Source organism: Anopheles merus, chromosome 2L (assembly GCF_017562075.2).
Source record: "Anopheles merus strain MAF chromosome 2L, AmerM5.1, whole genome shotgun sequence".
Lineage (NCBI taxonomy): Eukaryota > Metazoa > Arthropoda > Insecta > Diptera > Culicidae > Anopheles > Anopheles merus.
In genome coordinates, this window is record NC_054083.1 from 17,111,951 (window position 1) to 17,134,807 (window position 22,857).

The 22,857-nt window shown below is 49.4% G+C and overlaps 1 protein-coding gene across 1 annotated transcript; it reads left to right on the forward strand.

The window, feature by feature from the left end:
• The first annotated feature begins 1,649 nt into the window (after positions 1–1,649).
• On the forward strand, positions 1,650–22,218 carry LOC121592251. The gene is given in 15 exon segments (XM_041913652.1): positions 1,650–1,728; positions 3,759–3,858; positions 4,728–4,816; positions 4,892–5,086; positions 5,168–5,337; positions 5,411–5,680; positions 5,751–6,020; positions 6,152–6,171; positions 6,260–6,568; positions 7,066–7,088; positions 7,157–7,926; positions 8,737–8,970; positions 9,057–9,181; positions 10,329–18,064; positions 18,067–22,218. Coding segments are annotated over 14 exon segments (11,343 nt in total). The 5' UTR covers positions 1,650–1,728; positions 3,759–3,830; the 3' UTR covers positions 19,171–22,218.
• Positions 22,219–22,857: the final 639 nt, after the last annotated feature.

The window sequence follows — 22,857 nt, forward strand, 5'->3', positions numbered from 1 at the left end:
GGACAGACCGCTGCCTCATCCTGAGGGCTCACTGTTGACAGCAGGGCTGTCATCCTGTGACGTCCTCAGGGCGGTGGCAACGCTAATCGGATGCGATTTTATCGGACGAGATTTATATGGGATTTGACAGACGTCGGACGACGAAATCGCACGTGCGACGTTATCTGTCAAATCCCATATAAATCACGTCCGATAAAATCGCATCCGATGAGCGTTGCCACCGCCCTCAGTGAGGATCGCGGCGCGAGCAGGACCAGTCGTCCTCTTCCCGCATTGCGTGTGTGTGTGCGTTTCTATTTATATACGTGTTTATTTATTACCATACCAAAGAGTAGGAATAAAACACATATTCTGTGTGTGCCGTACAACACGTATCATGTCTTATTTGTGCGGACACAACAGTAAGCTACGCAATCATATCAAAATGTCACTCTAATTCTTATATGAAACAACCCAAGTGACATTTTCGAGCAGATTGTTAGCCTTTTTCGAGTTCCTACAAGCTTAAAGAGCAGGCTTAAAACTGGCTTAAAGAGCAAGCGATATTGCAGAGTTTAAGCTTATTGTAACAGTTGAAACGTCAGAGTGAAGCGTTTTTTCTGGTGCCATTTTGAGAATTGTCATCACGTTGTGCACAAGCTACCGACCCAAAACAAAAAATTCGTACTCTTCAATCCATATCAAACAAAAAGTTTATTATAAAACACTTTTCATGTTGTTTTGTTGGTCCATGCGTTTCACCGCTATTCTGATACTCCTAGATAGATCGTTTATTTATTCTTACTCAGTGTTTTGGTTGTTGTACACTGAGGACAAAACGGCAAGCTTCTTGTTTGTCCGGCTTCTACCGAAGTTCTGACATAAACTTCAACGCTTCAACACATCGTTGTTCACTCACACATCCATGTTTTCAAGCGTTTATATGAGGCAATGGGTTAAATCGAGCTGTTCACGAGGAGTTTAAGCTAAAAATGTAGAACAGTTGTCACCTGGGAAATCAGTAAAAACCGTTAAAACCGTTGAAAATGGCATTTTCAAATTGTCTGGCACTGGGTGAAAACAAACCATTCCTACCCCTCTAACTTGTACTGCCACACACAGCGAAGGCAACTTTCACCCCAATTCCTTCTCAAGCTAGAGGTGGCAATTTTAATTCATTTTTCTCTTTTAATTGGCCTGTTTCATCACGTTTCAGTTTAAAATAATGAAAGATTATTGTTTTGCAGCTAATTTAATCGAAATTGATCACAATCGATTTAGCGCCAAATTTGTTTTGACATCACGGTTCATATTCTCACTCACACTAATGCACAACTGAAGACGGCACGCACACCAACTAATATCGTCCTATAAATTTGTATTTTCTAGCTAGTGATGGGCCTTCCCGTTCCTTCGGATCGGATGGACACGAAGCGGGTTTCAATGCAAAGAACATTTTTTCGTCTTTACATGTTCATATGGAACGATGATGGTAAAATATCTTCATTTCAATTGTCATTTTTTTCATACAATTTGCGTATGCAATCAAACTCATAACGCTCAATTCGCAAACATTAACCCCGTTCCAAACCTGACAGCCAACGGTAAATTCCGGCCCCGGATCGCAATCGATCCGTCCGCTCGGAGCAAGCTCGGGAACGACCCGCTCCGGCACAACACCAGAGGCGACCATTTTTCATCGTCACTGAAAAAGAGAGCGTTTTTAACTCAAGCTGGTCGCGACGGAAGGTGCGTTATCACTGCGTATATTTGTGTTCCGTTCTGGGTGCGTATCGAAACGATCGATTGCAGGTGCAATCGCAGGTCGCAAAATCTACGTGCTGGCCGGATTGTTTCGCATTCGTGTGTTCCCTTGGTGAATATTGCTGGCCCTTGGTACTGTTGGTGGTGCAAAATGCTGGCGGTGCTGCTGCCACACGAAGAAAGCTGGCTAAAGATTCGTGACGTTTTTTTTCTTGCTTTGCTCTTCACTCCCTTAAAGCTACGGTCGCTTTTGTACGGCGCTCTGCGCGTCCCCGCGTTCGTTATTTTGCCATCCTTTTCACCCTAAACCATCCCCTCCCCCCCTCCCGTCTTTGTGTTGCGTGGTGCCTTCTGTTGTGATGTGAGTGTAGTGTTTCGTGGGTGATAGGAAGCACCTCCAGCGAACCCCCCCCCCCCCTCCCACTATCCCATCCTGCCAAAACGATTGCCAACACCACGAGCAAAGGAATTTTTCACGGCATACGCGACCTGTTCTCCGTGGGGGCACCGGAAAAGCGCTGAAGGGTCTCTTCCTTTCAGCACGACCACCGTGGTTATCGATCCTCTCCAACTTCCCGCTTCGGTTCCGGATGTTGCGAGATGCATCTTCCTGTAGCGCATACCTTCACAGTGGGGTGAAGTCTTCCGTTCCGTTCTGTTCCGGGGGTGTGTGGGGAGGGCGGCATGCTTTGCAAGTGCCCAGAGGGACAGACACCCAGCTGCACAGTACGTGGATTCTTCGTAGAAGTAGCATGTGCGGCAAGAGCAATAAAAAGGCGAAATAGCGGATCTTTCCGAAGCGCTCGCAACTCCCGCTTTGGGACGACGGTGTAGTACGGCCGAACGTCGTAGTTGATTTTTTGCCCGCCCCGTGTGGAGTTTCCGCTACTCGCGGCACCGAAAGGGATGCATACGTACACCAACGCAACGTAACGCAGAGCGGGCAGCGCAGCCTGAGCAGAAACGAGCGAGAGTGAGAGCGAACCCGAGCGAGAAAAAGAGCAAAGGCGTGTGGAGAAGGCGCCCAAACGACGAGCGAATAGGCGAAATACAGTGTGTGTACGTGTGTTTGTGTGTTTGGCTGTATGCTGCTGCCCGTGTGTTATGTTGTTTGGGCCGTGCGCGATTATGTACGCCCGTGGTGTGCAGCAGGCGCTGGCGGTGAAACGATGTGAAACTATGCTGGAATATACCGAGTGAGAAGAGCGCGTGCACCACACCGAGCTACTCTTCGTTGTGTGTGTGTGTGTGTGTGTGTGTGTGTGTGTGTGTGTGTGTGTGTGTGTGTGCGTGTGTGCGTGTCGGTGTGTATGCCGTTCTGCGGCGTGCACCGTATCGGAGAAAACCAATCATCCGTCCAGTTTAAAAACACACACAGACCGTGGGGGGGAAGAAAAGAAAAACAAACGTCATGTGAGAATCGTGCAGTAGCGGGTTGCGACCGACGCCGACGCCACGTACAAATCTGCTGGCTACCGTTTTACCGGAAGAGACACACCAAAGAACGAAAAACCCGAACTTCCTGGTGTCGAAGTAGGCAACGGTTTTTTGTTTTAGCTTCGAGTAGAGGGAGACTGGAGAAACAAGTCTTGCTCTTTTCTGTCCGTTGAAACCACTAACGTTCTGCTCTTTGTTCCTGGCGCTCTTTCTGGGTCGTTTGTATTTATCCTTATCGTTAAAACTGAACCACGCCAGTGCCTCCTTTTTGTTACGCAGAGGTCTTGCGGGTAGTGTAAGGCAAAAAAAATCGTTTAAATACGCACCCCACAAAAAAAAGCATATCTCGGACATCAAACAACAACCCACGGGGCTAAATGTACCCCCACCTGCTCGGCCAATACGTGGCGGCAAACGACGACCCGAAACCGTGAAAGTTCATAATTTAATTTTAGCACATTTTTTCTCTTCTCGCTTTCTTCCTCTCTCTCTCTCTCTTCTTTTTCTTCGGCAAACGGATACGCAAATATATAATTTCGATGGCACTGCTTTTGAAAAACCCACGCGCGATCCTGCAGGACACAGCAGATACAAGTATTGGTCTTCCCAGACCGGATCGTAAACCTGGCCTTGCTGCAGAGTCGAAGGGCATGTTTACCACTTTCATCGGTTTAATTGGTAAGTTTTATTGTTGGTTAAAACTGCCTGAGAAGAAGCAGGTTGTTTCACTTACTTTTTTTTCTAATGCATTCCTTCCTAATCGAAACATCCTGTAGGCGATAGCTTAACATTTCACTACCTCGTCGTACGTCATTTTCTCTGCTGAGCTCTCCGGCTAACCTTTCCCTCATTCCATCTAACCGTTCATCTTGAATCGCTTATTCAAAACGGCATGCCCACGGTATTGGGCGCCAAAAGCAGGTTTTACTACACAAGCCCCCCTCTGGCTGCTACTCTCCGCACAACCACAACTGCTGCACACACACTGCAAGTAGAAGAGACGCACATAATTATGCTTTCCGCAATTATGTTACTTCGCAAAGTCGTGGACGCGCGCGCCTCTTATGTATCACATCTTTTATGCACTCGCACTCACAACCGTTCTGGTCGCGTTTGAAATGCATAGAAAAAAATATTAAAACCCCAACAGAAAATGCTTCATTGGATTTGCTTTGTTTTGTAAAATAAAAATCATCGACCGCCGTAGTAATGTCTTTCTGTTCGTGTAGTTTTGTCATCTGTCATTACCTGTGTTTTATACATTTTTCTCACTTTACAAGTACATCATTTTTTATCATTTTTTCGATCCGCTATGCTATTACACGAAAATCATTACACACGTATGGCCACACATCACACCACCTTCATCATCGTCAGCATCGTCGTCCCGAAGCACTCTCCGGTTCCCAAATGCACGCCACATGTCCATCCCCTACGTCGACAACTAACGGAAACCAAACCTCCCCCCAGTAACACCCGAAACAAGCCACATTTCTGCGGACGCTAACGGAAGCTTCCAAAATTCTTATCATTCATGAATTTTATAGATATTCAATCATGGTGGGAGGTGCCCTGCATTGCGCACTTTTGTTCGCTGTTTAGTACCACCTTCCAGCTGCCTAGGTTTGACATTGAGGTAAGTGTGTATGTGTTTTTTTTTTGTATGCTTTAGGGAAAGTTATTCATTCAAATTTTTATTTTGCGCCTGCAGGATCTCGAAGAGGCCCTTCTAACAGATGCCGATGCCGAGGGTGAAGTAGACCTGAAAGTGTACACCGCGCGCCTGCTGCCGGAGCTAATCGTCGCACTGTTGAAGGGCTGTGATGCGCTTGCACAGATCGGTTCACACATCAGCCCGAGCAACTATCAGATGTTCCTGAGGCGTCTGTTTCGTCAAAAATGTCAGGTAGGTTAAAGAGGGTCAGCTCCAGCTAAACAAAACAAATGGAAACTTCATTCTCACGTATGCTCACCGTGTTCGTTACAGGAATATAATGTTGATAATCCGTTTAACACCGATATTGATTTCGAAAAGCTACCGCTTCGTACGAAGATCACTATTTTGAAGTACCTTTGCGACTTCCGGCTCGATTCCGAACACGTCAGCACCACCTTTGCCGATTACGACGCGGACAGTCTGCGGCTGGAACCGATAGGGTAGGTTACTCAATATGCCGGTATGCCGTTTCTTTGCTAATATGTGCTTCTTATCGATCTTCGGACCAACCAGGTACGATCGCAACGGATCTTCTTATTGGCACTTTTTCGGCACGCGCTTGTATCGGGAAGATTACGTGAGTGGTGGTGGTAAATCGAAAGCGGCCAAATCGCCTGTCTGGCAGGTAATCTGCTTCACAGAGGAAGATTGGCGCAATCTAGCGAACAAGCTCGATCACTCCACCAACGCGAAGGAGCGCACCCTGCACGAGCTGCTGGTGGAAAACTTTTTGCCTTACATTCCGAAACTATTTCGCGACAAGGAAAGGGAACGTCGCAATAGGTAAAGACTGCCAAAAGGTATGAGTTTAAATGAAACAACCTTACATGGAGGTTTTGTCGTTGTTTTGTAGACTTTTCGAGCGGCCTAGATCAACACGCATAAAACAGCTGCAGGAGGTAAAAAACCTCCGCCAGCAGGAACAGCTGCAAAAAGAGCAACAACAGCTGCTACTGGAAGAGGAAGAGATCAATCGGGAAAGCAGCAGCAATCTTACCGAAGTGCAGCAAAAGACACGTGTACCACAACCGAAACGGGCGGAACTGCTGTCGGAAGCGCGTGCGAAACGAGCTGAGCGACGGTTAGAAGCGAAACATTCACTCGCGAACAACAACTCTCACTAGCAAGAACAGAAAACCAACCACCCTCCCTTGAACTAGACGGCAAACCATCTCCCGTTGGTCACCCCCTCTCTTGAAACACACACTATATAGCAAAACTCTTTACTACCGACGAGCCAAAATTTTCCGATAGCCAAGGCCAAAGTGTTTTAGGTAGCCCCTATTGCGTGGACGTGACACTGTCACAGATAAATCCACCAAATAACTCTCCTCTCTCTCTAGCATGCGCACACGCACATCTAAAGGGTACCGCAGGGTTTTTGTACGCACAAAGTCCAACCACGGGGGCAAGTGTGTAGTGTGCGATGCTGGCGGACGATAGACGACGGCGACGAAAACTACCTAAAGTTGGCGACGTTCGCGGGAAAACCTTTTTCGCACACACAGTGCAAAGCAAACACAGAATCGGCACTACATGCGACGTCTGATCCGACCCTACTATCCTCGACGACCATCCCCCCCTCGACAAACAACAAACATCGTCGTTCGACAGCACGAAAAAAAAGAAAACCGAACCGTTCCGTGACAGACGTGAGAAGCGTGAAACAATGTTTGTGATTGAAGAATAGATGTGTCGATGCTTTAGTTTTGTTCTGCTTCCTCTAGCGCGGGCTTCCTTTGCTTGCTAATATGTATGTATGCATGTTTTTTTTCTCCTGTTTTCTTTTCCCTTTTTTCTTGTTTTAACCGTCCAAAAGTTTCATTATTCCCAACTTATTAACACAGACAAAGTACTTCCCAATGTGTCATCTCATTGTAAGATGTCTTCACATGTCCCATCAGGATTGTCTATTGTGCTAACCCATCTTTCAATAATGAGCATTGTAACAGCCCTTGTTCAAAACGATCCGATTAATACTCCTGTCCTTCGGAACCGCTACTCAATGTGCAATTGCCAAAATAACTTCCAGACGTGCACTGTTAATAGGGAAAGCTAATGAAACTTTTAACACTCACATACACACACTCCGTTGGTTTGCTTTGGAACGGTGCCATTAATATTTTTTCTTCTTCCTTTTTCCCTTCTATCGCTCTCTTAATTCACAGATCTCGATCGAATTCCGTCACAAGTATAGTTTCGCCAACCGCAAGCTCCCCAGACGAGGCATCCCTTCTCACGCGTGATTTTATTTTTCAGCCACGAAAAGAAAACGCGTTCCGTAGTAGAGCAAATAGTCCGTACCTTTATGACAGCGCCACTAATTTGAGCGGTTCCACTTCTCCGTCAGTAGGTCCTCGGCTCTGGAGGGCCAGACTGTACAGCGCCACAGCACGTCGTAGCGCAACGGGAAGTGCATCGCCAACGTCGCTAGCTCGCTCCAGCTCGGTCGAATCGAACGCCCGGAGCGAAAGAAGTTACGCCAGCAGCAGCCGAAGTAGATCGGTTGAAAGCGAAGGTGGTCACCACGCGACGGCGGACGCTGCGATCTACAACGATTCGTACTACATTGTAAGCCGGCGCGAGGACAGCGAAAGTGTGCACAGCTTCAGCGACACCGAGGCCGAAAATAACATCAACAGTGGCAATACCGACACGAACAGCAAACAGCACCACCACCAGCTGGTGGAACAGTCGGAACCGGCTGTCATCAAGCCACTGTGTCAGCAGCGGCAGCAAACGAAAGCGGAACAAAAAGCGGAACGGCGTCCCGTTCGGCCGGTAAGCGCCGAGGTAGAGAAATTGTTGCGCTTCAATCAAATCATGGCTCCGACAGCGACGAAACTGCCTGGCCGTCAAACGAACAACTCTCTGTCGTCCGTCACCGGGCCCGTGATATTGCCATTCAGCGAAGGGCCAGTTGCGAAGGGCGCCGCAACCAATGGCGGTAATAGCGGCGGCAAAGGAAGTGACGGTGCCGCGTCGGCCACAAATCAGGGCCGTAAAAAGAAGGGCAAGTCGACGAATGTGTAAGTATACTACCATTGAAAGAGCCTGTCCGTCCGTGGTGGTGGTGCTCTAGCTGTATGGAGCTGTATGGTTTAGTTTTTGCACGATAGAAATTAACCCCGTTAGTTGTTAACTTAGTTAATCGCTAGGATTTGCGTTTTAATTATTTTAAAACAATTAATCTATCTTACTGGCCGTGTCCAACTGGTCCTTTTACGTTGTTCTTTTTCAAGAGGGTTTGAAGTATTGGATTTACTGTAATTGTATAATTGGTCTACTGTAAACCTTTAGTTATTTGCAAAAAATGTGCATTTTAGCAATGAATATAATCATGAGAAAATGCATACAGATGTAATGTAACAGTTGTTTGATTGTGTTCCTTTTCTCTTTCCTCCCCTAACCATGCCATTACACACACCACCTTACCTGTAATATCATCAATATAACCTGCACTTGTACATAATCTTACTCCACACGCAACCCAACGCGCACCCGTGGCCCGCTCTGTCGATTACTTGCTGTGCGTGTGTGTGCATTAACTATATTCCTGGCATCCTCTCGGATTTCCTACTACCGAATCATGTATGTGACCATGCCATTATCACACACACACCCCCACATACATCCTACCTGCACGATTATGGCCGGTTCATGTGGGATCATCATCGGTATGAATGTTGGAAAAAAACCACACCGCCACTTACTTACCGTGGCAATCCTGTAAAAATATCCCCTGTAACCTGTAACACGGCTGCATCCGGCACTGGTGTCTCGCACGCGCTTGTGGGTGTATGGTTCTGGTCGGTAAATGTTGTACACGCACGGAACAGTAATGCCACCTCTGCTGCTGCTGCTAGCTACACCAACAGTAGTTTTACCAAAGCGAACTGTTCCGCCACCTCAATTTTCGTATCGTCGTCTCTTAGCTTTACCGAAACTGACGAGGTCCTGCAGATCGGTATGCACAAGGTGCTGGAAAGTATCAAAAACCACGACGATGCCTGGCCATTTATGGATCCGGTCGATGAGGACATTGCGCCAAAGTACTATTCGATCATACGAAGGTAAAAACGAAGGTTATTTGCTGAAAACTCTAAAATACAATTATTAAACCGTCTTTCTCTATCTCTCTCTATTCGCCCGTTTGAAGGCCTATGGATCTGCAAAAGATGGAGGAAAAGTTAGACAATGGGGAGTATATGATTTTCAGTGACTTTCAAAACGATTTTAAGTTGATCGTCAACAACTGCCGGCTATATAATGGTCAAGCAAATGGTAAGTGGTGGCGATTTTTGTTCTATTTAAAATGATTCGAAATGTGGAAAGTCAATGATAATTACAGAGCTGCAAAGTGTCACTGTCAATGTCATGAAAAAATGTCGATGTCAATGTCATAAAAAATATGACTGAAACAAAATCCATGTCAGCATCACGTACTCAATTGTGATAATCAGAAGTAATACTCAAAACGATTGATGTGACCAATACATGCTTCATGACATTTTTGCGACCATCGCTTAGTCAGTCACTATGACTTTTTTTAACTGTGATCAGCATTGCAAAATGTCACTGACATAGTCATGACAAATTCCTACAGAAACAAAATCATGTCAGCGTCGCGTGTTGATCAGAGGTGAGACTCAAGCAGTTGATGCGCACATCACAAGCTTGGTGACATTTTGTGCGACCAACTTTTTGTCAGTCAGTTGATCGCGACATTTAGTGGCGGTGATCATCCGATGGTCATGGGACGGCGATATGCGGTGCTTGCGTGTGGTTCCAAAAAACATAAAGAGTCTATTTTCTCGCTCTGTTAGACCCGACAGACGATCAAAGCAGACAGAGCGAGAAAACATGCTTATTTTGTTGCTTGGGACCACACGCCAAGTCTATTCCAAGAATGTCGTGATTATCACCGACCGAAAATATCATGACCAAGTGAGAGGCCAAGAGTTGGGTGCTCAGCAAAATGTCCCCAAGTATATGATTGATCCACCACCTGTTTGAGTCTCATCTCTGATCATATCAGTTGTGTACGTGAGCTGATTTGAGCTTTGTTTCAGTCATGAGTGTTGGTGACTGAAACAGTGGTATTTGGCAGCACTGTTTACAGCCAGAAAAAATCATAATTATGCTAGTAACGGCATTAAGCTCAGCTTGTCAGGCAGAGTTTAGCGTTCGACTCAAGTACTCGCATGTCGTGTTCAGCATGTCATGACGCACTTTCATTGAGTATCAGCAATGAGCATCAAGCTACCTCGGATATGTCAATTGTGTATTAATTGTACCTGGTGAAAAACTCGTGATGCTCATGACATTTTGCAGCACTGTATATTCGACTATATAATGTATGCGTTTGTGAAGATGGCCCCCAGTATCATTTTATCTAATTGTATATCTGTTCCTTTGCTCATTTCAACAGAATATACGGAAATGGTCAACAACCTTCAGATTGCGTTTGAACGTGCCAGGAAGAAATACTTTGACGAGAACTCATCAGACGAGGAACTGATGAGCCACGAGTATCCGGATGTGAGTCGCGCGAATGCTGCGTTCAAGGAAAAACCGTCCTCAAAGGACAGCAACAAATCAACCTCCTCCGATGCAATGAACGGCCGTGGACAGCCGCACAGCAAAGGCACGCCGAAGGACGCCGGCAAGGGAGAGGCCGGCAACAAGGACAGGTCGAAGAAAGGCGGCGGCTCCGGTGGCAATGGCAATAATAACATAAGTGCAAAGTCAAGCAGCAGCAGCTCCAATGCAAACTCCAAAGATAACAGTGATGGTGGTGGTGATTCGCCGTCCCTCCAAGGGAAGGACAAACCGTGCAAAGAATCGAAAGCAAAGTCGGTGAAAAGTGGTACGAGTGCCGGGGGCGACAAGAAAGGTGGCAAAAATGTGATGGGCGAAAAGAAGGAACCGTTCGCGCCGGCGGCTGGTGGAGCCGGTACGAAAAAGAACAAAGCAAACAAACAGCAGCCGGAGATGGACTCGGAACCGGAACCAGACCCGGAACCGCCGGAAAAGGACAAAAGTGCATCGCGAGTGAACAACAAAACTGTAAAACGCAAGCGCAAGGAGAAGGAGAAAGGTGATAAAGTGAAAAGCAAGAAACTAAAAACCGAAACAAGTGACCATAGTGATGGGGAGGATGGGCTGCAGCGGGACGAAGATAGGGTGAATCTCAAAAGCGAAGAAGAGCCCGATTGGAGCGAACCCGAACGGAAACGGTACAAAAAGGATCATCATGGTGATGTGGGAGAGGACGAACCTGCAACGACACCGTTACAGGCAGGAGATGGTAGTGGTATGCAGTTGGCGGGTGGTAAAATGGATGATCTGAAGGAGGAGGAGGAGGAGGAAGATTTTCCAGTGTACGAGAGCAAGAAGAAGGCGGCGGTGAAAGCGCTGCAGGAGAAAGAGAAAAAGAAAAACAGTTCTAAAGTGAAGAAGGAGGAAAAGAAGATGAACAAACCGCCCAAGGGTGGCAAGGGGAAGGATGCAAAGTGTGAATCGTTTTCGCCGGTACGGCAACGTTCAATGTCGCGAACGCCCAGCCCATCGCAGGAGGATCCCTCCTCCAAACAGTCACCGAATGGGTCGTTGAGCCCCAAGAAAAAAGATAACGTGTCGTCGGATGCCGGTGGGGGTGTGGTGGAAAAAACGGGGTCCAAAAAAGGGAAGGATAAGAGTGGGTCGGAAGCCGATGGGAAACAGCATAAGAAGGGAAGTGGCGCGGCCAAGGCCGGAGCGGGTATTTCGGTTGCGAAGCTGGACAAAAAGACGAAAAAATCCGGCGCCCTGGCGTCTGCCAGCAAGGGTGGTGGCAAGGGCCGGCAAAAGAAAGCGGGTGGCAAACAGAAAAGCTCCCCCGTCGAGCGTGTCGACGAAGGGTCCAAGTGTGAGGAAGAAGCGGACCACAATGCACGACACGAACCGGCCCCGATGGATACGAACGGGGAGCGGAACGATGAAGCAAGCGATATGAGCGACTTTGAGGACATTGACAATATGCGTGTGAAGCCTCACGACACCAGCATCGAAGAGGAAAAGGATGGTGGTGATAGCGAGCGGGAGCCGGCGGCGAAAAAGTCGTACGACAAATCAAAAAACAAAAAGAACAAAACCAGCAAGAAGAATGTGGGAAAAGCTGGCGGTGCTGGGGGCGAGCATCATCGCACTAAAAAGAGCGGCGGAAGCAAGAGCAAGCAGAAGGGGAAGGATAAAAAGATGGACAAAAAATCGCACAAGCGCGATAAGGCTGGCAAGGGCAAGAAAAAGTCCAAATCCTCCAGCGATGATCGTGCGCACGGGGGCGATCGCGAAGCAACGTCGAGCGGTGGTGAGGATGAAGAAGGTGCGGATGGAGGAGAGGGAAGAGTTGAATACCTCGGAGATGCGTCGAAAAGTGCCTCAAAGCCGATGCAAAAGCAGTCCAGGGACTCGCGCCTTGCCGCTGCAACGCGATCGATGTCACGTTCGCCCAGCCCGGCCCGGTCGTACTGTTCTGACGGTCGGTCGGCACGCGACAGTGGCGAGGAGGAAGACGACCATCCGAAGCAAGCGCACGATTCCACGCTTCCACCGAACCGATCGATCACTCCCGATATCAAGGATAAGTTTGATCTCATCAAAGAACGCCGGAATAGGGCAGCCGCGGCGGCTGCAGCAGCGGCCGAAAGCAAAGCAAAAGCCAAGCAGGCGAAAGCGAAGGGAAAGGAAGCAGGTAGCTCGGGAAAGAAGGGTAAATCGTCGACCAAAGGAGGAGGAGGTGGCAACCGTGGCCAAAAGCACGCGGTGGAAGAAGACAGCAGTGTCAATGCAAGTGCCTCACCATCAAGCGCTGGTGCCAAACAGCAGCAGAAAAAGCACCAGCAAGTGTGCGACCCAGAAGACGGCAGCAAGCCTTCCAGTGAAAGTAAATCATCCAGCAAAAGCACCACCAGTGGTGGTGGCTCGAAGGGGAAGAAAAATCGCGATAAATCGACGGCAAATAGTGGCGAGTCTTCCAACGCGAAACCGGGCGATAAAAAACACCCCCGCCCAGGTGCTGCTTCCGCTGACAGCACGAAGAAGGTGGACCGAAGCAACGAGTACGACTTCGTTGACGATGGCCCCGACACAAAGCTGCACAAGAACCACGCGAAGTCAGCCCATGCTGCCAGCGGTGGCTCTTCCAAGGCGGCTAAAAAGTCAACGTCGGCAACAGCAACTGCGACCGGTCCGACCGGTTTAACCGCTCAAAAACATCTTAAAGCGAATTCCAAAACCATACCGCCACCAACGGGAAAATTGTCCAAAACACCCGCTACAGCAGCGGGCGGTGGTGGTGGTAGTGCGGCTGGTGCAAACATGGAGGAGCTAGAGCTGGAAACCGAGCAGACACTGAAGGACATTAACAAATGGTTGGAAAACACGCCGCGGTTTCCCGAGTACAGCTCAGCCAGCAACTCGCCGTCGCGCTACATCATGGACGATTTCGACACGGTGCCGGTAAAGATCGAACCGGCCGACTTCCGCAAACCGATTCCCCTGTCGCAGCTGCCGGCGGCGAACGAAGCGGCCGCTAGCCCGCTACGTGGAGCAAGTCCCGGTCTGGCGACCATCGCCACACCGCCGAAAGCATTCTCCCCTAGGTCGGCAGCCAGTTCAAAAGAGCCCAGCGGCCCTGCAGCGGGCACCGGCAAACAAGCGAGCGGCAGCACGACGCCATCCGCCTCACACGCGAAAGACGCCTCCAAAGGTGAACCGCTGGGTTCCGATTCGGCCGGTGCACTAAAAGATTCTACCAACAGCACCGCTGCCGCAACGGGCAGCAAACCCGCTGGACCGACGAGTCACACACTGCTGGGCCCTCCGCCGATCATACCGCCGCACTCGCAGAAAAAGGAACCCAAAGAACCGAAGCGAAAGTCGCTGAAGGAAAAGCTCTGCCAGCTGGGTGCGGGTGGGCGAAAGCGCGATTTGCACCATCACCGTACCACGATCGACCGGTTGCAGCCGGGCAAGGCGAAGGGCAACCTCATCGGGACGATCCAGAATCTCAACAAGCCGGACGAATTATTCCCGCTCGGCGCGGGTGGTGGTGCTGGCGCGGGAGGCAGCGGTGCGACCGGCAGCGGTGCCCTGAACAAGGTGAAGGAGGTGAAGAACTCGCTGATCGTGAAGACGGACGAGTCAAAACCGAAGCTAAGCCTCGGTACCGTGCTTAATACGGAAGGGTTCGGTATCGTGCAGCAGCACAACTTTGCCGACGACGAGGACGATCCCAAGCGTAGCTCCTCGTTGCTGAAGAAGGACGAGGACGCTGAGGAGGACGAACTGTTGATCGGTACCGCAGCGATCGGTGCTGTAAAGCCCTTAATAAGTGCGTTGAAAACCGCAGCACTAGCGATCACCGGTGGAAGCTCTCCCGCCGGTAGCCGGGAGGGAGGATTGCTCTCGAAAAAGGATGAACCTAGCAACACCACGGCCGCGGGTGAGAAAACGGAACCGGCCAGCGATCTGGCGGTGGCCGGAGAGCCCAAAAGCAGCACCGTTTCGTCGGCAGCGGACAAGTTGTTCTCGCTGGAGGATGGAAAGCCGGGCAAAGCGGAGGAAACGATTGGAAAGGACGCACTCAAAGGCAAGGATAAACCGGCCGCAACGCCCAACCTGAACGCATGGATCAAGGCGTTCGGTGCGCCGAAAAAGCCGAAGAAATCGGACGACACCGATGAACCCGGCAAAGCTTCGCCGGCCAGCGATAAGAGCAAGCCGAACGAGAACACCTCCACCCACCCTTCGTCGAACGAATCGTCCAGCGGCATTGGCAGTCTGCCGACCATTCCCGGCAGTCTGGAAAGTCCCAGCTATCCCACGTTGCCAACCGTACCGCGGCAGCGAAAGGCCAGCACCGGCAGCACGGTTAGCGAGCGGTCCTCGTACAGCCAAGATCCGGACAGTCCCCGCATCGGTATCGACGAACGGCTCGGAGCGTATCCCGCCCCGTACCCGAGCCCGATCGGGGCGTCACCGATCATGACGTCGCCCAAGCTGGACGATACGCAGAAGAGCCCGTACCATCCACTGAACGGTGCGATCAAGGTCGGGTTCTATCAGGACACCACGCAGAAGAGCAGCCCGGAAAAGAGTTGCAGTCCGCGGGATCTACCCTCGCCGTATCCGCAGTACTCGCAGCATCTGTACACGTCCAACGCTGCGAACGCGACCGGTACCGGTGGTACTACAACTACCGCCGGGAACAATATTGCCCCCGGCGGAGGTTCCTCGGTGTACGGCAGCTATTCTGCGTATGGGACTACACCTACCGGTATCGGGTCTACCGGTACAAACGTTAACCAGCCCAGTACGGCAGCGGCAGCAGCTACGGCAAGCAGTGTGGCCGACAGTTTCAAAGGCTACGGCAAAGAGCTTAAATCACCGGTCGATTTCTACGACCAGTACAAACAGCCAGCCTCGCAGGAGTCGGACTACAACTCGTCGATGAGCCCCAGTACAAATCCCAACTCTCCATATCACAACCCGGCGTCATCACCGTACCAGCAGCAGCCAAACTCGCCTTCCTGCTACCAGCAGCAGCAGCAGCCGCAAGCGTCCTCCTCCTCCCCGTACGGGCATCAACCGTCGTCGATTGCGTCGCCCGCCTCGTCGGTGGGTCCGCTGTCGCCGTACAATCCGCCGGCGGTACCGCACAGTCCGGCTACCGGACAGACCACACCCTCCAGCATCAGTGGCCACTCGCCGTACAACCCGGGCCAGGGGCAGTCGCCCTACCACACCAATCAGGCCCCGTCAACGGCCTCGACGTCGCCATCGACCGGTACAGCGGTGGGCGGCGTTGCTGCCAGTGGTGGTCAACCTAAGCTGCAGTCGAAACCAAATACGCCGCTGCACCAAAGCCCCAACTCACCGTTCTCACAGTCAAACCAAAGCTCCCCCTACTCACAGCAGGATCCCAACTCGCCCTACTCCTCCCAAGGTGGCCAGCTGTCGCCGTTCCAGCCGATGTCCCCGAAACCCCAGCAGCCGGCTGCTCCGTCCGCTGCCGGCAACACCAGCAACAGCAACGCCAACAATGCGATTAAGCTCGCTCCCCCGATCATCACGCCGCAACAGGCCGCCGCTGCCGCTGGCGTAACACTTCCACCCGAATCTCCCGCCCATTCGCAAGCGACGACGGCCGCGACGATCGGTGTGCATCAGGCACAAAACCTGACCGGATCGGGCGGCAGTACGGGCACGGGCAACAACAGTTCTGCCCCCTCAAGCACGCCGGGAACGACGATCGCGTCCACACCGATGCAGCTGAACTCGCACCAATCGCCCTGGACGGCGCACCACAATCAGTACAACCCGTACCTGAACCATCCGGGCGATACGGCCGGCGGGGCGGGCAGCATGTCGTCCTCGTTGCCCCCAGCACCGGCTCATATGCCACCATCTCAGCAGGGACATCTTAGCAACGTGCACACGCATCCATCGCCCGCCCACACGCAGCACCAGCAGCACCAACACCACCAGCACCACCAGCAGCACCAGCAGCAGCAGCAGCAGCAGCAGCAGCAGCAGCAGCAGCAGCAGCAGCAGCAGCAGCAGCAGCAGCAGCAGCAGCAGCAGCAGCAGCAGCAGCAGCAGCAGCAGCAGCAGCAGCAGCAACAGCAGCAGCAGCAGCAACAGCATCTACTGCAACACCACCAACAACAGCAGCAACACCAGCAAAGTCATCAACAGCAACACCAACCAAATCATCAGCAAACGCCACACGGGCACCATCTAGCGACGACACAGCAGCAGCAGCAAAGCCATCTTGGCAATCTGCTAATGGGATCCAACAACAACCCCTACACTTCCACGTACGGTCGGCCGTACGATCTCAATTCGGCGTCGGCATCCAACACATCGTCATCAGCTTCAGCAGCAGCAGCAGCAGCAACGGTGGGCGGATCGGGAACGACCGCGACATCATCCAACATTGATCACCATCATGCGCCGCAACATCATTCCCAGCAGCAACAGCAGCAGCATCTTCATCATCAGCAACACCAACAGCAGCATTCGGCGCCGCATCATCCACAGCATCCGAGTTTAAGCGGCATCAGCAACAAGAACAGCCCTAGCACGGCCTCAATCACCAACACTTCGAAAGTACCTGAAATGATCAACCTAGGCTATAGCGAACCTGATACCAATAGCAGCAAACCGGCGCAGGACGTTCCAATGAACATGGAATCTTCGAGCGGTTTGGGCAAGGAGAAAGCAGATGGTACGAAGGACAACAAACATTTGCAGCAGCAGCAGCAACAACAACAACAGCAACACCAATCTTTCGATCATCATATGGGCATGAGTTACGGAAACCCGATGGATATTTCCATCAGCAAATCGAAGGCGTTCGATATGTTTAATCGTGCGGCGACGATGAATTTCCCGCGCGGGTTCGGTGCTCCGGGCATCCATCAGCCGGCACCCGCTGGCAACGTTGGGGCCAACAGCACCGGCGGCTACGATCATCACCGCTCGTTGTCACAGGCGACCAACATGAACAAGGCGCACGATATGAGCGGTGGTGGAGCAGGTTCGGCGACGGCTAGCGTGTCCACCGCACCAACCGGCTACATCATGCAGCCGGCGGGCGGGAAACAGGCCAATCAACACCCAGCGGACCAGCTGCATCTGCCCCGCTACGATCAGCGCAGTCCGCAACATTTGCAACAGCAGCAGCAGCAACAGCACGGTGTAACATCCGCTTCCTCTGGGCCATCATCGCAACCAAGCGGCAGCGGCAACGCGTCGACGGATCTCAGCAGCGCGGGTGGCGGCTACAAATCATATGGTGTACCGGGTACTCCAGCCACGGCCGCATCGGCATCGCTGATGGACCCGGCAATACGCAATCTCACCTCCCTGTCCTCCCTCTACAACCCGGACCCGGACCGACTGCTCGGTGGTCCTGGTGCGCCATCTGCGACCACGGCTGGCGGCTTCTACGACAAAGGTATGCCGTCGGCCGCGCACATGTTTGGCAAAAATCTATCCCAGCCGCCGGTCGCGTCCTCCTCCGCTGCCACCACGTCGGCCCTGCAGCAGATGTTCAACAACACCATGGCGGCCACCACGATGGCAGCGTACAACGCCAACCGGGAGCAGCCGAACGTTGCTCCTACGTGCCATCGCCCAACTATCACCATCCGCAGCAGCATCAGCAGCGGACCGACATGATGAATGCAACCAACATCCAGCCGCAAAAGATGTCCCACAATGCCAACGTACCGTCGGCTTCGGGCGGCGGTGCCGGTAATGCGTCGGTCAGCAGTGAACCTGCGCCGCCACCGGCTAAACCCAAACGCTCGCGGAAAAAGAAGGACCAGCTAGCGCAGGAACAGGCAGCGGCGGCGGCGGCGTCAGCAGCAGCTGCAGCAGCAGCAGCGGCAGCGGCAGCAGCCCAACAGCAGCAGCAAACGCTACATCAGCACGCAATGCATGCCGCCCATCAGCAGCAGGCACTCGGCCCACATCAAGGATTCCCCGCCTACCCTGGGCTAAAACCATCCAACTCTACCTCCTCCGCCAGTGGTGGTGCGGGTGGTGCTGGCGGTGGTCCACCCGGAATGGGTTCGGCTTCCGCTGCGCCCGGTGCGGTTGGGAATCCGGCAAGCAGCGCGGAAACGTCCGCCATTTCGCTGAAAACGGCCAACATCGTTCCCGGCAGCGCGTTCAATTTTGGCCCCGGGCCGGCTGGGCTCGGTCTGCCACCGGGTGGCCTTTACGGTGACACGTCTGCCACCACGTACCTGGAGGAGTCGTACCGCAACTCCCAAAATCCGTACTACCTCCCGCCCAGCCATCGGGGCACATCGGCGACGGGCTCGGGTAGCACCGGTACCGAGGCCGACAAGCTTGGCAACCCGATCGGCTCCCAGGCTACCCCGCCCGGGTCGGTAGCGGCGGCCGCCGCTGCCGCTGCCGTTGCCTCCGTACACGGCCCACCGCCACCGACCGCTGCCTCGCCGTACCATCAGTTCCTGGCTTCGCATCACGGCACACGCCCGTACCAGTTCATGAACCAGTTTGATCCACTACACCAACAGTACCTGCGACAGGAGGAGCTTCGGGCACAGATGATGATCAACCAGGGGCTTCTGGGCGCGCCGGGTGCCGCTCCGCCTGGTGCGTACGGACAGCCCGGTTACCATCATCCCGCGATCGGTATGCACAAGCCGTACGACGCGATGAACAGCATGAACCGCTCGCCCTTCCTATAACATCCGCAACCACCGGCTGCGGGTGAACTTTTGGGAAAAACGGCACCAGTGGGGACAGAGATGAATGGCAGCGAATGAAAACAAACTAAAAAACGATGTCCCCCTTCTCGTCCTGCATACAAAGTAAAAGGTTTACTTCAGTTGACATTATCATCCGTTCTAAGAACGATGTACGAAGGGTAGAACGAGTTTGTGCAACCTAAAATGCTTTGTGCATCTGTATTGATGTTTTCTATTTTGGGGGATTTTGGCAGATTATTTTACTTCTTCTAACCTTTTGCACAGAGTGGAATAAGAACGGTAGTGTTGTTACTTGAATAATCCATTAAAAACTAAGCAAAAAGTTACACCAATCACATCTTGCAAGGGTCCACCGCTAATTGTTTGTGAAAGGTTGAATTTGCGAACATTTACTTCAATTTAGTATTTTATGTTTTAGACCTCTCTCTTATTTTCTTTTCCTTTTTTTCGTTTTGTAATCAGTCCAGACCCTTGTTGTCCCTAGTTTTGTATCATTCTTATGCAACTGTTGCAAGATTGTTTCGTTGCTTATACAATATGTTTATTCGTCCCAGTAAGGAATAAGGGAAAACAACCGTCAATAAGTTGAAGTATTTTTCTTTACGTGTTTTTTTTTGTATTGTCTTTCCGACCAGAACTGAGTTGGAATAAGGTTGAATTGTCTCATAAAACTACAAAACCTGTGTATAGTTGTAGATTCGTTCACATTGTGCAAACGTCATGTTTATGCCTCGTCTTAGACGATGATGCAGTGATTGTGTGATAAATGTATGTCGCTGCTAAAGGAAAAGATTGTATTTCTCTAGCGGCTATTATCCTATTTTGGTGTGTGGTGTCTCAGAATGTTATAAACTGCAAACGGCTGGGTTTTGTATGAATTAGGTTGTTTTTAATAACGTAAATTATGTACTCAGTTATGCGCAGTTTGTGAAGTATACTTTTGGTTTTTTTCGTTGTTATGGTCTTAAATGAACACACACATTGAATATTCTCAGAATTGGTCGAGTGTAAAGGTTTCAAGGGTGAAAATATCAGACAGCATTTAACTTTAGCCTCAACTTGTCGAAGCTACTTAGCCGCGATTCTGCTTAAGTTCTGCTACATAAATATGAATTAACTAGTTCCCTTACTACCAAGAAGATACATTACCACATTCCCTCGATGAGTTTCCTTCACTTTTTAAACAGAAATATCAATTAATGGTAAAACATATTTCATCAGTAACCGTAACACTCACAAATAATACCAGTCGATAGTTCGAATAAGTAAATATTGAAGAATATTCTATTATAACACAAGCAGATGAAAACAAAATGGTAACCATTTCGTTTAATACAGTAAAAGTGCAGCCACTCGCCACCCCCAGCCCCTGTACTGTACGCCTTATTCGTCAGCGTAACTTCCACCAAAAAAAATGTGTGGAAACGGTTAATCATCGTTTGTCTGCATGCAAACAGAACATAGGAAAATAGAAGTTTATCGATCTAAGCTAATGGAGAATTTAAAATAACACAATAATCAAACCCCCGAGCAAAGCGTAACGAGATTAGTGAGAAAGAAAGAGAAAGAGATAAAAAAAGATATAAAAGGCAACAAATTTGTTAGGAGTTGAATAATAATCAAAATTTGACTATAGGATCTATTTATATTTGAAAATGTATATCATTGCTACACGATCTGTATCTGGGTTCTGATCCTTGTTGTGATCTTTCTGTACGGGTTCACCCCTCAGCACGATTACCAATCACATGCGTGAAAGAACAAAAATTATGTATTCTTTTACTGTGGTTGTACAATTTTCATTTCTTTATTTTTTTGTGTGTAAACAAAAGTAGAAACTGATCGGACGGAACAAAAACAGACAAATTGATCATGTTCGCTTTTCCTTTTCTTCATCTTATGTTCTTTGTTTCTAGCTCTCTTTCTCTTTCATACAATTAAACCGAGGGCATTCGAGAAAATGTAAAAAGTCGTTTTTTAAAAGCACATCAGTAGTTACAGCAACACAAACATTAGACGATGACGATCGCAATGAACATTACGGTTGTTTAGGTTTCTTTTTCACCCTAGTAAGCCTTTTTGTACATACATTTAGTCGGATAAAGAGTGCGATCCGATCGCTCTTGGTAATACGAACTGTAGGCGGCGAACCTTCTCCCACGACCAAATGTAGCGTTTTCTTTGCTGGAAAGGAAACCTTACATACACTATAAACTCTTCCGTTCCTTGTATAGATGTTGTGCGTACTGGTGTGCGTAGGTTAAGCTAAACAACTTGTTAATTATTAGAACAAAAGAACAAAAACAGGCATGCGCATAGTCTGTCGAATTAGCGTAATGTGGATCAAGGCGAATTGCTAAAAAAATCGTTTGACAAAATGCGATTTTAGAGAAGAACAATGCTATAGCCATCGGAATATATATTAGTTAATACACGTTTTAAGTATAGACTTTCCTACACCTCCACAGCGTTTCACACCAGTTGGGGATGTGGGCGAGTGCGTACACAAAAAGAATCGTATTAAGTGGGTAGTATAAGTTATTAAACGATACAAGACAACACAACAATTGTACGCAACAACGGCATAAAGAACTGTTTTCGAAACCGTACATCTAGTGTAGTGAAATTCCGTGCGTGTGCGTGTGTGTGCGTGTGTGTGTGTGTGTTTGTAAGGTTAGTCGTCAGCTGTGTGTGCCTGTCGTCGTGTGCGCATTTCATAATTGCTGTGTTGAGGATAATTAACAACAGGAGCTAAATTACCCCTTACAGGAAAAGGAAATAATTCTAGCAAAAGTTAATTCACTAACGCATATGTTAACTGATGATATAGCGCGTTTGAGTTGCTTTGAGTAGCAAAAGTTGTAGAGCAACAAACCAACAGCATCCACCACAAAAGCCTTGTTTGGTTAAGAAAGCTGAAAAACTTTTTGTTGTTGTAATGTTTTATGTTTTAGACTATTAACGTCTATCCACAACATAATGTTTTCGGGATTTGAAGGGGTAGTTAAAAACGAAATTCGACAAAAACAATATACATATTCAGCATAAAAATAGGAATTATTCAGTGAGAGATGTAAACAAGGAAAACACGGCAGATCAAAACAAAATAGCAGCAAACGCAAAATGTAATCTAGATACATATATCTACGTTAAACGTCCGTTTTTTCTTCATCGCCTCAGTCACTCTTATGTTGTAATCCCATATTTTAATGCAAAATCGATTGTAAAGTGTGAAACAGTAGTGCAAACAGAGGTAAGAACTAAGCGAACATCGCAAACATGTAAGACATAACATACCTACATACAAAACACATTAAAAAAAGAAAACAAACACACACACACCGCGAAAAATAAGAGAAAATATAGTGAATTTAAACAAACAACACGAAGTCAATGAAAAAGCGAAGAGAACGATCATCGTATGAAAGAAATCAGGTGCATCGAACTGTATTGTAATCCAGTCTAGAAATGTAAGTGTGATTAGTTTTCTTTTTTTTTCTTAATTGTTCCTATGCATCCAGAACTTATACTTTTAAGGTGAAAAAAATAACCTATAGTTTACGAATCGTAAAGAATTTTCGGACAAAACATAGTCCATTAAAACATGAGTCATATGTCGTTTTTTTTTAAACCAAAGTCGGTTGTACCTTTTTTGACACGCCAGTC